Source organism: Xenopus tropicalis, chromosome 6, assembly GCF_000004195.4.
Source record: "Xenopus tropicalis strain Nigerian chromosome 6, UCB_Xtro_10.0, whole genome shotgun sequence".
NCBI classification, from domain to species: domain Eukaryota; kingdom Metazoa; phylum Chordata; class Amphibia; order Anura; family Pipidae; genus Xenopus; species Xenopus tropicalis.
The window spans coordinates 26,508,649-26,522,455 of NC_030682.2; the positions used below are offsets into that span (position 1 = coordinate 26,508,649).

General features: G+C 46.1%; 1 protein-coding gene across 1 annotated transcript; it reads right to left on the reverse strand.

Moving 5' to 3' along the window:
• Nucleotides 1–13,341, reverse strand: msrb2 (methionine sulfoxide reductase B2). Its single transcript, NM_001015905.2, is given in 5 exon segments — nt 1–2,058; nt 3,866–4,013; nt 8,225–8,301; nt 9,950–10,056; nt 13,125–13,341. Coding segments are annotated over 5 exon segments (558 nt in total). The 5' UTR covers nt 13,246–13,341; the 3' UTR covers nt 1–1,953.
• Nucleotides 13,342–13,807: the final 466 nt, after the last annotated feature.

Below are 13,807 nucleotides of genomic sequence, written 5' to 3' on the forward strand. Positions count from 1 at the left end.
TTTCACTTATAAAACACTTTATTTAGTATTCTGAGCAATATCCGCTATAAACACATCTTGAATATAAAGACTTTTTTTTTGTACAAATTTACAGTGACAAAATACAATGGTTTCTCTTCATCATTCAGTGTCAAGCGATGAGGCTGGCGATTGCGGCTGGTAGCCAAACTATTTATGATACACTTATCTTCTTAATACAGTATATAAATGTATTTGTACTAATGACACACTGGAGTTTATGTACAGAAATATGTGCAAAGTGGCACTCTGGGATGGCTGCACACATGTCAGGTTTTGATGTAGCTCCTTATCATATCAAGTGACATCGTTAGGGTTAGTTAGCTTCTCATTAACCCATAGTTGCTTAGTACACTAAGGCTGGCCTGTGTGCAGCCAAACACCCTTTACGAAATGTCACCCATTTGGCACCCATCGGCTATTGGGGGAAGCCTGGGACATCAGAAAATCTAAATGTTTTTGTGTTTGTGGTTTCCTATTTAATCAATATCTAACAATTTTTTTTCATAGCATATCCCTTCATATATTGAAATATGAGGGTCCTCCCAGCAGACGGTGGGTAACTTTAAGAACTAGGAATACTTTTTGGCAATAGTGAAAACTGACAGGCACCTGGTACAGAATAAAGACTAAAAACACACAATATGGCACATTATTAATGCTCTGTTTTGATGGAGTCGGATTTACAATGCAGCATGCAGGTCACAAGGTGAGACTCTATTTCATTATCCACTGTATGAAAGCTGAAAACACCAGCATTTCTGATTAGTAATATCCATATCTGAAGGCTGTGGGTGGCATATGGCTTGGTACCAGGTGGATAATGGTTCTGTAGGTACAATCACATTACTATTATCAAACCTGCCCACACTGGTTACGGCAGAGACTTCCATGGGGTGTCAACAGAAGAGCCGACTGGCACCTGTAATAATGGCCAGATCAGCTGAAAAGAGGGCGATTTAAGAAAAACTGGTAAAATGGGGGAACAAAATCATAAGCACAAAAGAGATACACTGAAAATGTCAATATGCAAACAGATAGGATTCACATCTTTTGCAGACGATTCAATTTCCCTGAATATAAAAATGCTGGAGTTGGTGCATCTGTGTAAGTCGAGCAGCATTAAAGGCCCTATTTATAATGTGCTTAACTACTAATAGCTAACGGAAATGCCATCGGAGTAGTGAAATGTTAGTAAATCCCATTTTTTCAAAAGCATTCCAATCTCACTGACAACAGCTTTCTCTGTCTCATAAAGGGGAGGACAAAATTACTTTTCTGTTGAAAAAGTGATTGGGGCATTAAGCTAAAGTAATTGACATGTAATATGGAAGACACCGGGGTGTTCATGGTTGTGCTTGTTAAAAAGCATTTGTGTTTGTGTTACTTATTGAGAAATCTGGCACCAGCCTAAAAAAATAAGGTGAGATGGAAACCATGGTCAACCAATGATCACATCTCTCTGCATATTCAGGGCACTGCCAGCCATATTGCTTTGTAATCAGATCTGACCCTAGTCAACTGCCCTAATCAATCAGCAATCAGGTTGGTCATAGATTGTAAGCTCTTGTGAGTAGGCCCCTATTCCCATTTTTATTCTGTAACTTCTGTTTGTTATACACGCATGCAAAGTGCTGGGGAAAATGCTGGTTCTGTAGGAATAAATACTGATAACAATGAGTGGATGCTAGGTCTATGGTTCATGGTGCGTTGTGGCCATTGCCATCAAACCCCGATGGATCTCTACAGCTGATGGCAATGGGAACTCTGCAGGATTATTATATGATTAATGGGAAGTAACCTGTTTCACAGCATGTATGGCCGGCTTGAGAGATACATGTGATACTGTAATAGAATCTCACTTTAAGGTCTGTTTGATGCTAACACTAAACAAGTAACCTTCTCAATGGAAATAAACTGATTTACTGCCACTTATTACATGGAACTAGGTGCAAAAGTTAATGCAACGCTGTTGATACAGAACCTCTGGCCATATGGGGGAGGTCCGTCTTCAAACACATGGCCGAGATGCGCATCGCACTGAAAGAGAGAGAAAAGAGACGCACATTTATATCTCAGGCAAAGAAAAAAATGGTTGTGGGCAGGGAAAAGAAATTATCACTTGTTCTCAAGCAGTCGGATAACAGCACAAGGTTTAGTAACCAAGGGCAACCAGTAAGTGCTATGTGCTGTTTGGTTGTATGGGTCCCTAGACCTGGTGCAAACTCTAAGGCTTTTAATAGTTTAAAACTGACAACTTACAACTTAGTGATACACATATTACATTGTGAGGGGAACATCATCAGAACTATTGTATTCCCTTCTAAATTAGCCATATGGTCTGTGGTCTGTACACACAAGGAGAAAAGAGTGTCAGAACATATCTCCGACAGAATACTCTCGTGCTGCTCTTTCCCCTGTAGTCTCCTTAGGGAGCAGGTAAAAATAGACTGAGCATGCAGCATAGGTTTCACCACAGGGTATCTGTGTCACTGAAGTCAGACACCTATAAATCAGGCTACACTGCCAAAGGCAGACAGTTCAGATTCTTAATTCAGACTTAAAGAAACAGTAACACCAAAAAATTTAAATGTATCAAAGCAATTGGAATACAATGTAAAAAACTTGTGTGTTTGCTTCAGGAACATTACTGTCGTTTATATAAACAAAGTTGCTGGGTAGCCATGGGGTTAGCTATTGAAATTGAAATAGGGCTAAATGGCATCAGGTTAGCAGATGACAGATAAGCTCTGTAAAACATCATTGTACTTTACAAAGCTTGTTATCTGCTATGTAACCTGTGATTTTCTTTTTTTTGTCCAGTTTGAATAACTGCCCCCATGGCTACGAAGCAGCTTATTTATGTAACCTATAGTCTTTCTGAAGCAAACACACGTTTACCAGCACAAGGCAACAATACATTATTTTTCATATATATATTTTTCATATCGATTTCTAATTTTTTGGTGTTACTATTCCTTTAAGCTGGCTACGCATTGATCAATTAACCTTTGCCCAAACTCCAGCCAGATAACTGTGTGGTAGGCCTGGCAGAATGCCCTATACATTGGCAGATACTGAATTGGGCCCCTGAAGGGCCAACATTGGCAGCTTAAATCTGCCTGTGTAAGTAAGGGTGATTCTAGCTACTGATCTGCCCTGAGGTGGCTCTTGTGAAGCCGCCCAACTCACCCACCAGCTCTACCTTTCCTGCACTGGAGGGGGTCCGGGGGGTTGTTTCACTAGTGCAATTGCGCTCTCTGCACTAGAAGAGACAAATTTTTGGTTGAACAGTTGGAAATTCAAGTTTTTACTGCCCCCCTAGTAACTTGAGGGTCACTCATGGCAGGAGCTCCCCTGTGTGGCACCTTTATTACACCTTTACTACAGTTTCAGAAGGGCTGTTAAGGTCAAAAATGCCTGGCGGGTTTTCCTCATATGGAAAACTGTGCAGGACTTTCCTAGACTGATGTGACAAACAGCCAATCACCAATCCCCACATTATAGCCCCGCCCCATGGCGCCACTGTCTCCTCCCCCAATGTCACCACCTGTCCCTCCGTCAGGCTTTTAGCAGGGGCAAATGTGGCAACCGTAGCCCATACCCATCTGGCAGTGGCACTAGAGAGAGAATATTCAGTGCTGGCTGCACGGAGGCCAATCCTAGAGTTATCACCTGAGCATACAAACTGTGGGCTTTGCAGTTGTACTACAGCTACTAGTGCCATTACCAGCTGCTTCACCACCAATGGTCAGCTCTAATTGCCAGTAAGTGGCTATACAAGCACACATTATCTTCCCAGGTCTTTCTATGTTATTATAATTCTTGTTGAGATTTCCGCAATTACCTCTTTGCAAATGACTTCAGTGCCTGTGGAACCCAGAGAGTTATCCAGCCGCCTCAGTACATTAGTATTGCTCTCATCAGCCCCCTGTGCTCCATACGCCTCGGAGAAGGAAGGCCAGCCTGTCCCAGAGTTGTACTTCTTTTCAGAGCTGCGAATAAGGAGAGAACACACGGACATTATAAATGACTCCCCAGCTCGCATCAATCTCCTGCTGCCAGAGAGAACTTGTTTTCCCACCAACGCTGCGCTTCCTCCAATAATTCATTGCTTGGATTTAGCTGTTTCTTCCCTGAGCGCTCAGGCCCATTTATTGTAACCAAAGGGATGTGCTGTACATTTATTTTTATAGCTGGTGAAATCCCAGAGACACAGATTGCATTGTGCTGGGCACTCCAGCGGCAGCGATGGGTCTATATGGCTTCCGTAGCTAAGCCCACAGGAATCACTATAGGGGTTTGATGCTGTCATTCTGCACAAGTAAAAAAGGCATGTTTGCTGCTTTCCATGGAAACCTTTAACAGTATAAATAGGAAGATATGTCACTCAATCCTGCCTTGTACTACAAACCAATAAGATTCAACTATAATAGCCATTAAACTAAAGCTCACCTTATTAGGCTGAAAACAAAAACTTCTGTACTGGACCCAACACATCTAGGGGCAGAGTATCAGTTGTGATCATTAAATAGGGTGTGAGAAAACCCAGTAACGCAAAAGTATTTTATGATTATGCAGACAGCACTTATAATAGAAGCACCTGCAGACTCTGGGGACAGACTACTGAATAGCAAGTATAGTAGAGAGAGATGGTGCCTATAGTAGCAGTGGCGGGATAATAGCCTCTGGGAAGGGACTGTGGCTGTGGGATAGCAGGTATAGTAGGGAGAGATGGTGCCTATAGTAGCAGTGGGATAATAGCCCCTGGGAAGGGACTATGGCTGTGGGATAGCAGGTAGAGTAGGGAGAGATGGTGCCTATAGTAGCAGTGGGGGGATAATAGCCTCTGGGAAGGGACTGTGGCTGTGGGATAGCAGGTATAGTAGGGAGAGATGGTGCCTATAGTAGCAGTGGGGGGATAATAGCCTCTGGGAAGGGACTGGGGCTGTGGATAGCAGGTATAGTAGGGAGAGATGGTTGCCTATAGTAGCAGTGGGGGATAATAGCCTCTGGGAAGGGACTGGGGCTGTGGGATAGCAGGTATAGTAGGGAGAGATGGTGCCTATAGTAGCAGTGGGGGGATAATAGCCTCTGGGAAGGGACTGTGGCTGTGGGGATAGCAGGTATAGTAGGGAGAGGTGGTGCCTATAGTAGCAGTGGGGGGATAATAGCCTCTGGGAAGGGACTGGGGCTGTGGGATAGCAGGTATAGTAGGGAGAGATGGTGCCTATAGTAGCAGTGGGATAATAGCCTCTGGGAAGGGACTGGGGCTGTGGATAGCAGGTATAGTAGGGAGAGATGGTGCCTATAGTAGCAGTGGGGGATATAGCCTCTGGGAAGGGACTGTGGCTGTGGGATAGCAGGTATAGTAGGGAGAGATGGTGCCTATAGTAGCAGTGGGATAATAGCCCCTGGGAAGGACTATGGCTGTGGATAGCAGGTATAGTAGGGAGAGATGGTGCCTATAGTAGCAGTGGGGGGATAATAGCCTCTGGGAAGGGACTGGGGCTGTGGGATAGCAGGTATAGTAGGGAGAGATGGTGCCTATAGTAGCAGTGGGATAATAGCCTCTGGGAAGGGACTGGGGCTGTGGGATAGCAGGTATAGTAGGGAGAGATGGTGCCTATAGTAGCAGTGGGATAATAGCCTCTGGAAGGGACTGGTGGCTGTGGATAGCAGGTATAGTAGGGAGAGATGGTGCCTATAGTAGCAGTGGGGGATAATAGCCTCTGGGAAGGGACTGTGGCTGTGGATAGCAGGTATAGTAGGGAGAGGTGGTGCCTATAGTAGCAGTGGGATAATAGCCTCTGGGAAGGGACTTGGGCTGTGGGATAGCAGGTATAGTAGGGAGAGATGGTGCCTATAGTAGCAGTGGGGGGATAAAATAGCCTCTGGGAAGGGACTGTGGCTGTGGGATAGCAGGTATAGTAGGGAGAGGTGGTGCCTATAGTAGCAGTGGGATAATAGCCCCTGGGAAGGGACTATGGCTGTGGGATAGCAGGTAGAGTAGGGAGAGATGGTGCCTATAGTAGCAGTGGGGGGATAATAGCCTCTGGGAAGGGACTGTGGCTGTGGGATAGCAGGTATAGTAGGGAGAGATGGTGCCTATAGTAGCAGTGGGATAATAGCCTCTGGGAAGGGACTGTGGCTGTGGGATAGCAGGTATAGTAGGGAGAGATGGTGCCTATAGTAGCAGTGGGGGGATAATAGCCTCTGGGAAGGGACTGGGGCTGTGGGAAGCAGGTATAGTAGGGAGAGATGGTGCCTATAGTAGCAGTGGGATAATAGCATCTGGGAAGGGACTGGGGCTGTGGGATAGCAGGTATAGTAGGGAGAGATGGTGCCTATAGTAGCAGTGGGATAATAGCCTCTGGGAAGGGACTGGGGCTGTGGGATAGCAGGTATAGTAGGGAGAGATGGTGCCTATAGTAGCAGTGGGGGGATAATAGCCTCTGGGAAGGGACTGTGGCTGTGGGATAGCAGGTATAGTAGGGAGAGGTGGTGCCTATAGTAGCAGTGGGATAATAGCCCCTGGGAAGGGACTATGGCTGTGGGATAGCAGGTATAGTAGGGAGAGATGGTGCCTATAGTAGCAGTGGGGGGATAATAGCCTCTGGGAAGGGACTGGGGCTGTGGGATAGCAGGTATAGTAGGGAGAGATGGTGCCTATAGTAGCAGTGGGATAATAGCATCTGGGAAGGGACTGGGGCTGTGGGATAGCAGGTATAGTAGGGAGAGATGGTGCCTATAGTAGCAGTGGGATAATAGCCTCTGGGAAGGGACTGGGGCTGTGGGATAGCAGGTATAGTAGGGAGAGATGGTGCCTATAGTAGCAGTGGGGGGATAATAGCCTCTGGGAAGGGACTGTGGCTGTGGGATAGCAGGTATAGTAGGGAGAGGTGGTGCCTATAGTAGCAGTGGGGGATAATAGCCTCTGGGAAGGGACTATGGCTGTGGGATAGCAGGTAGAGTAGGGAGAGATGGTGCCTATAGTAGCAGTGGGGGGATAATAGCCTCTGGGAAGGGACTGTGGCTGTGGGATAGCAGGTATAGTAGGGAAGGAGGTGGTGCTATAGTAGCAGTGGGGGATAATAGCCTCTTGGGAAGGGACTGTGGCTGTGGGAATAGCAGGTATAGTAGGGAGGAGATGGGTGCCTTAATAGTAGGCAGTGGGGGGATAATAACCTCTGGGAAGGACTGTGGCCTGTGGGATAAGCAGGTAATAGTAGGGAGAGAATGGTGCCTATAGTAGCAGTGGGGGGATAAATAGCCTCTGGGAAGGGACCTGTGGGCTGTTTTGGGGATAGCAGGTATAGTAGGGAGAAAGGTGGTGCCCTATAGTAGCAGTGGATAATAGGCCCCGTGGGATAAGGGCTTATGGCTTGTGGATTAGCAGGTAGGTAGGGAGAAAGATGGTGGGCCTATAGTTAAGCAAGTGGGGGGATATAGCCTCTGGGAAGGGCTGTGGCTTGTGGGATAGCAGGTATAGTAGGGAGAAGATGGTGCCTATAGTAGCAGTGGGATAATAGCCCCTGGGAAGGGACTATGGCTGTGGGATAGCAGGTATAGTAGGGAGAGATGAAGCATATTGGGTAATTAAAGCAGACCTTTTGCAGTACAGTACTGCAGTGGTATCAAACTGTGTTTTGTACTTTCCAAGCGCTTGCCACAACAATTAATTTGCTGCATAGAAGGCATTAATCTCATAACCATAGACAAACAGTTCAGGAAAATGCTATGGGAAGAGCAGTTTTTAGGTTTCTGAAATTCTCCACATTTTTCTAAATCAGTTTATTTCCGCAACATGTTAAACGCTGATATCAAATTTGAGGCTCTTTTCCATTTTAATGGCCTCCAATATATTTCATTTTGTCGACCAGCAAGCTAGGCATGAAAAGGAGAATTCCAGTTCATTTCCTACCGGCTGAGCACAGTCAAGGTCCGGTAGCAAAACACAAAAACCTGGCGCTTTAACTGGCTTTAAGGGTTCTTGAAATGAAAGAATAATAACGGTATTTCAGTTCATCTTATGAAATTGCACTGAGACGGTCCGACGGTGAGAGTCACCACAGCGTGCCGGCCGGCCGGCTTTTATATAATGATGGGTTTGTGATCTCTCTCCCAACCAATAGATTTATATTGCAGTAATCTTCGGCCCAGCTAGTGAGAGAAAACACATACAGCAAAATAATAGGGTTTTTACCTGAACAGCGGGGCGCTGCAGCAAACGCAATGATACATCCCTTTCTCCGTATTGTTCAGGTAGATACCGCTGAAAGGCTAAATGCACAACAATACGGTTAGCTCAGTGTGAGGCACGGGACAATTTGTACAATTTCAGCCAAAGACAGCACTTTGATGAAGAAAATGCCCATACATGCGTTAGGGCTGGATCTGCGTTATACAGAGAAATAGCGACAGGTAGCCGCATCCGTAACCTTGCCATTTACAGGGCACTTTCTATTTATTCCATTGGATGGCTACCAAAAGTCTGAGCAGAAAATTACGCTCTCTCTCTCTCTCTGATCCTAAATTTGAAGGAGAAATCAAGGTAAAGTGTGAGATTGAGAAAGGATGCGATGCTATGAATGCCCAGGATAGGGCTATTTCTAATAAAGCTCAGTACTGAATGCACAAAACTTGTAAAATATACCCTAATACATTGTGCTTGGTGATGTTATATATTATATAGAATTAATGTATGTCCTATTTTATAATATAAGGATATATGAATTTACACTTTGAGTGCCACCACCTGTATTAAAGCACATACCCTGCAGCCTTGTGCCTTTATCTTCTAACAGAATCCCTCAGTGACTTCTTAAATCTTTATAATTTACAGTAGGGGGTACATTATCCCTTATAATACACGAGTGATACCCAGAGTTCCCTGTAGCCTTGGGCCTTGGGCCTTTATATGGTCATGAAACTTCACATTGACTTCTAAAATCCTTATATTTTTTACAACACAGGGTACATTATTTACCCTGTGTAATTTGGCTTTGCAAGGGTACCAAGAAGGTTCCAGGTGAGTACTCTATCCGCTATAGAAGTTAGCCTGGCAGGATGCAGGGAGTATTAATTCAGTGGTTGATAGAGGATGGATGGGGAGGAAGCATTGGTAGGCACCAAATCCACCAATGAGGAAAAGTCCTTATGATTTACATTGTTACTTTTTCCAACATTATTTTTCATATAAGGCAAGTATTATTTTTTGTGGATGTAGATGTTATGATTAAAAGCTCTATACTCACTGTAACTGCTAGGTGTTAGGTTCTTCTAGCTGCTGGCTAGAGCTAAAGATGTGTGTAGGATCCAGGGATACTCCTGGCACTAATGGAGTCCCGTCTCACCCCAAACCTCTCTAGATTTCTGTTTATAATATCCTGGGGCTATCCCATGTTAATGTTTTTTCATATAATTAAATCATCCCAATTCGCTGGTCCCTATAACAGTTATGAGTCGTGTGCTACATGGAGCCAGACAAACATTGCTCAGCTACATCCCAAGGGCTGGCATGGCACAAGTACATCAGCCCCATCACTCTGACATGGACTACAACCAGCAATCCCATGAAGAAAGTCTGGCCTCTCTGTATTGTTCCCTACACTGTACATGGATACAGCAATCTATTATTTGCCCTGACAGGCTAATTGCCATGCTTGGATAATAATGTGTCTATATCCTGGCGTCACTACAACTCCGGGCAACAATACAGTCTAAGGTGCAATGACAACTCATCATTTATCAGCATAAAGTCTGTTCAACAGGAAAGTTCACTTTCAGGTAACCTTTTACTAAACTGTAGACAGGGCTACTGTAAAGCAGTCTGGGTGTAGAAAGATTTCCCCAAGGCTGAACTTGACAGATCGGTGTATTTTACCAACCTCCCTTACTATGGCAGCAAGCTGATATCCAGGATACTTACCAGCTCTGTTCCTTTCTCTCTCGTCACATAATATTGCTCGGGAGTGAGTTTCTTCTGCCAGTCAGTGGAGACTGCTGAGTCGTCGTATCTTGTGAGAGACCCTAAATCTTTGGGGAAAATATGGGAGAGTCATATCTGGCACATAATGCACAGTGTAAGGACACAAAAGTCCATCTCTCCTGTATTAGCCCAATCCGAAGCCACGTTACAGAGCGTTAATGGGATTCACAGATAAGGCTTACTAGTTGTAAGTGTCACTCACCAAATCCCTGCTCCTCAGAGCCTACAGCCTAATCTGTTGGTGCCTGAGACAGGGCCATTTAATGGAGTAAAATCCAGGATTCCCCATACCCATGTCAGTTCTCAGCATATGAGCCACTCCTAATTGCAAGCATGGTTTGGGAAACTTTCTAAAACACTAAAATGTAGTGTAGTTACTACAGGAATACAAGCAGTAGCCATAATTATGTGTGAGTTCACTGGTAATGTTCCTACATTCAGATGAAAACTTGTGGAACCAACCAAACCTGCTGTTTTTGTGTGTGGCACCAGGGGATGTGTTTATAAACACTGGAGACAAACATTACCGGTGATGTTGCCCATAGCAACCAATCAGATCTTTGCTTATGTTTTCAAACTTGTAGGTTCAAATCTAATTGCTGATTGGTTGCTACTGGCAACATCACTGGGGATGTTTGTCTCCAATGTTAATAAATACACCCCCAAGTGTACAGCTCAGATGACAGTTAGCATGTCACCCCAGGGCACATAATGGAATGTTAGAATTAGCAGGAATGTTTATTATTAGACGTCAGCACTCTTGTTTGCATATCCCTGACCATGTGGATTAGAGTTACCAAGTTCTTAAAAAAGAATGAACTGTTCTTTTCTCATGGAAATTACCCAAAGCCGGATTTACAATTTCGGCACCCAGAGGCCGCTCCCATTCCCTGCCCCTATTGCGTACATTTTGGCGAATCAGATGCAATTGCTGCAGCCACAGCTCCATCAAGAGAACTGTAAGGAAATTGTGGGAAAAAAATCATAGCGCTTGCACTCGAAATTGCACTTTGCTCACTGCACCTCCGTAAGTGAATGTGCCCTTACAGCAGCTGTGCAGTTGGTCAGATTCAACTATGCTGCCCAGCCTCCCGGGTATGTGCATGCTTAATGGCTTATTGAATGACCTTCTGGACTCCTACTGCCCTTCACCCACCCTTTACACTTTGCCTTTCTTTTAACCCAGCCTTCCCTGTAGGGCGCTATTAATAAAAATAAGAACCTTATCATTTCTGCTGTATGGATGGTGCTGTTCCTGGAAAGAGGAGCCTGTGCCACAGAGTTCATATTAGAAGTCAGCTCGGGTTATCAGCTCCAGAAGCTGCCAGTTTATCTGCACATTAACACTGATGGGAAGAAAGCTGATAACACTATCACGTACAGTGCCGGCTATGGCTCAGAATTACTGTTCCTGAATTACAAGCACGGGACTCTCATGTGTGACATAATGGCCCTATTTGGGCACACTGCTACCTGAGTGGCCAATGTTAGAATGTACTTTCCCCACTCATGGCTTGTATTCCACAGAATACCCCGGGGGCATAACAAGGGGCATAAAGGGTAGTGTATATACTGCTGGCCATACACAGAAACACTTGCTTGTTTGGTGAGGACACCAAATGAGTGGATCTTTCCCTGATATGCCCACCTTCCAATATTGGGCGGATCACATGATCAGATTTGGTCCTTGCACTGATGATTTTTAAACCTGCCCAATCAAGCAGGGGTGTACTTAGGTCCTAAATATGCCCCTATGTCATGTGTGTGATGTCACGCGCACTGTATGTGTGACACCACACACACCGACTTCACTCCCATAGCGTGTCCAGAACCCCTGGCCCCCCCGCCCCTGGCGCAGATTTCCATAGGAGGGATAAAAAAGAAAATATAGGCACAAGTGCCCCATAACAAATAGAGCCCTGCAATTAATACCTCACAGGCCCAGACTGGCTGCAGCTTCCGGCAAATGCCAGAGGGGCTGCTGTAAGATGCCATAGACAGTGGGGGGCGCTATTTAGGCCTCTATATACTTGAAATGCAAGGGCAGGCTTTATACCTGCGTGATGTTCAGCCAGATATCGGTCAGGCAGACCAATCAAAGGGCCCCATGCAGCCTGTATCTGCCCATGTAGATGATAAACTGGACCTACACAAGGTATTAAAAAGAGGGAATAAAGTTGTGGCTCTATAAAGAGCCAGCAACCAATGTTTGCTTGTATTTGGGCACCATTATTAAAGGGGAAACTAAGCCTCACCTTCTAGAGTTCCTTCTAGATTCCCTTCTTTTTCTGGGGGCCCAAGAATAATCTCTTCTATGACTTCACTGAAAAACCTCCCTGCTAATAATTTTTATCATTTTACAGTTTACATAAGTGAGACCCTTGCACCTTCCAGCTCCTCTAGAACTATAATTTCCCCAAGGGACCCCCTGAGATGCTTTAAGCCCTGATCAAATGCCCACCCTGCCCTACCATAAAATCACCCCTAAGTGCATTTGAGCGATGGATGCAATTGATTTGCTTTGTACAGTGTGGATAATGCCAGGGTGATGCCAATCCATGCCAATATAACTGATGGCAGAGATTTTTCAGCAAATGATAAGAGGGCACATGGGAGACCCCCTATTGAGTATGTACAGAATGTATATCATTCCCTGACCTGTGCAGTGAGAAGGACCCATAACCCTGAGTAATGGTGCTGCTGCTGCTGATGTAGCATTATTATGAATGGAGCCCCCACCATTACAAGACGTCGATCCACATTAAAAGCTAATTATACTGTAGCCCCTCTGAGTATGCTATCAATTAATCCATTTGGAATCAATATATAGCATTAGGCACAATTCATTTCCCCAGTAATGCCATCTGCATGGGGGATACTCCATCAACCATGAAGTTTGCTAATTAAAATCAGGGGGGTTTGGGGAAGGAGGGGGGTTTATTTGCTCCTGAATGTAATTCCCTGCAAGCGGCCACAGATGGTGCAAAGGAGAATGGAAATTTCCAGCCTATATACAGCGCTTTGCACTGTGCCAGTGTAGGGGAGTAAGGGGGGCATTTCCCTCCGCTGCCAGTCAGATGGCACCGCTTGCCCAGCGCGTCGTGCAACTGCTTACCTGCTCCTGTTTGCGCCATTCTCACTCGGCTCCAGGCTTGCAGTCTCTGTGCAGTCACCGATGGGAAGGAGATCTCTCTGACCCGCAGCAGCAGTCTAAAGCCTGTCAGTAGCCGGCTCATGGTGCAGGCAGCACAGGGACTGGGGGGCTACAGCAATGGCAGGGGATACCCGGCGCTCCTCACTCTCTGCTCGCTGCAAAGCTCTCTCCTTGCTCTGCTCCAGCCCAGCTCAGTGTGCCCCCTTCCCAGGATAGTGTAGGCAGCTGTCTCTTACCCCTTAGTAGGGCAGTAATGCAGCTCTCTTGGCAAGTTGGTTGTCTGTAGCTGCTGCACAGTAACTGTCTCTGCACTTCTAGCGCTTCCCCCGCTGCCCTGAGCGCTTCCTCCGCTGCCCGCTGAGCCCTGAGCGCTTCCCCCGCTGCCCGCTGAGCCCTGAGCGCTTCCCCCGCTGCCCGCTGAGCCCTGAGCGCTTCCCCCGCTGCCCGCTGAGCCCTGAGCGCTTCCCCCGCTGCCCGCTGAGCCCTGAGCGCTTCCCCCGCTGCCCGCTGAGCCCTGAGCGCTTCCCCCGCTGCCCGCTGAGCCCTGAGCGCTTCCCCCGCTGCCCGCTGAGCGCTTCCCTCTGCCGCTGTCACTCCCACTTTGATGTCATCCCTTCCCCTGGCAGAAAGACGGGAGGGGGGAG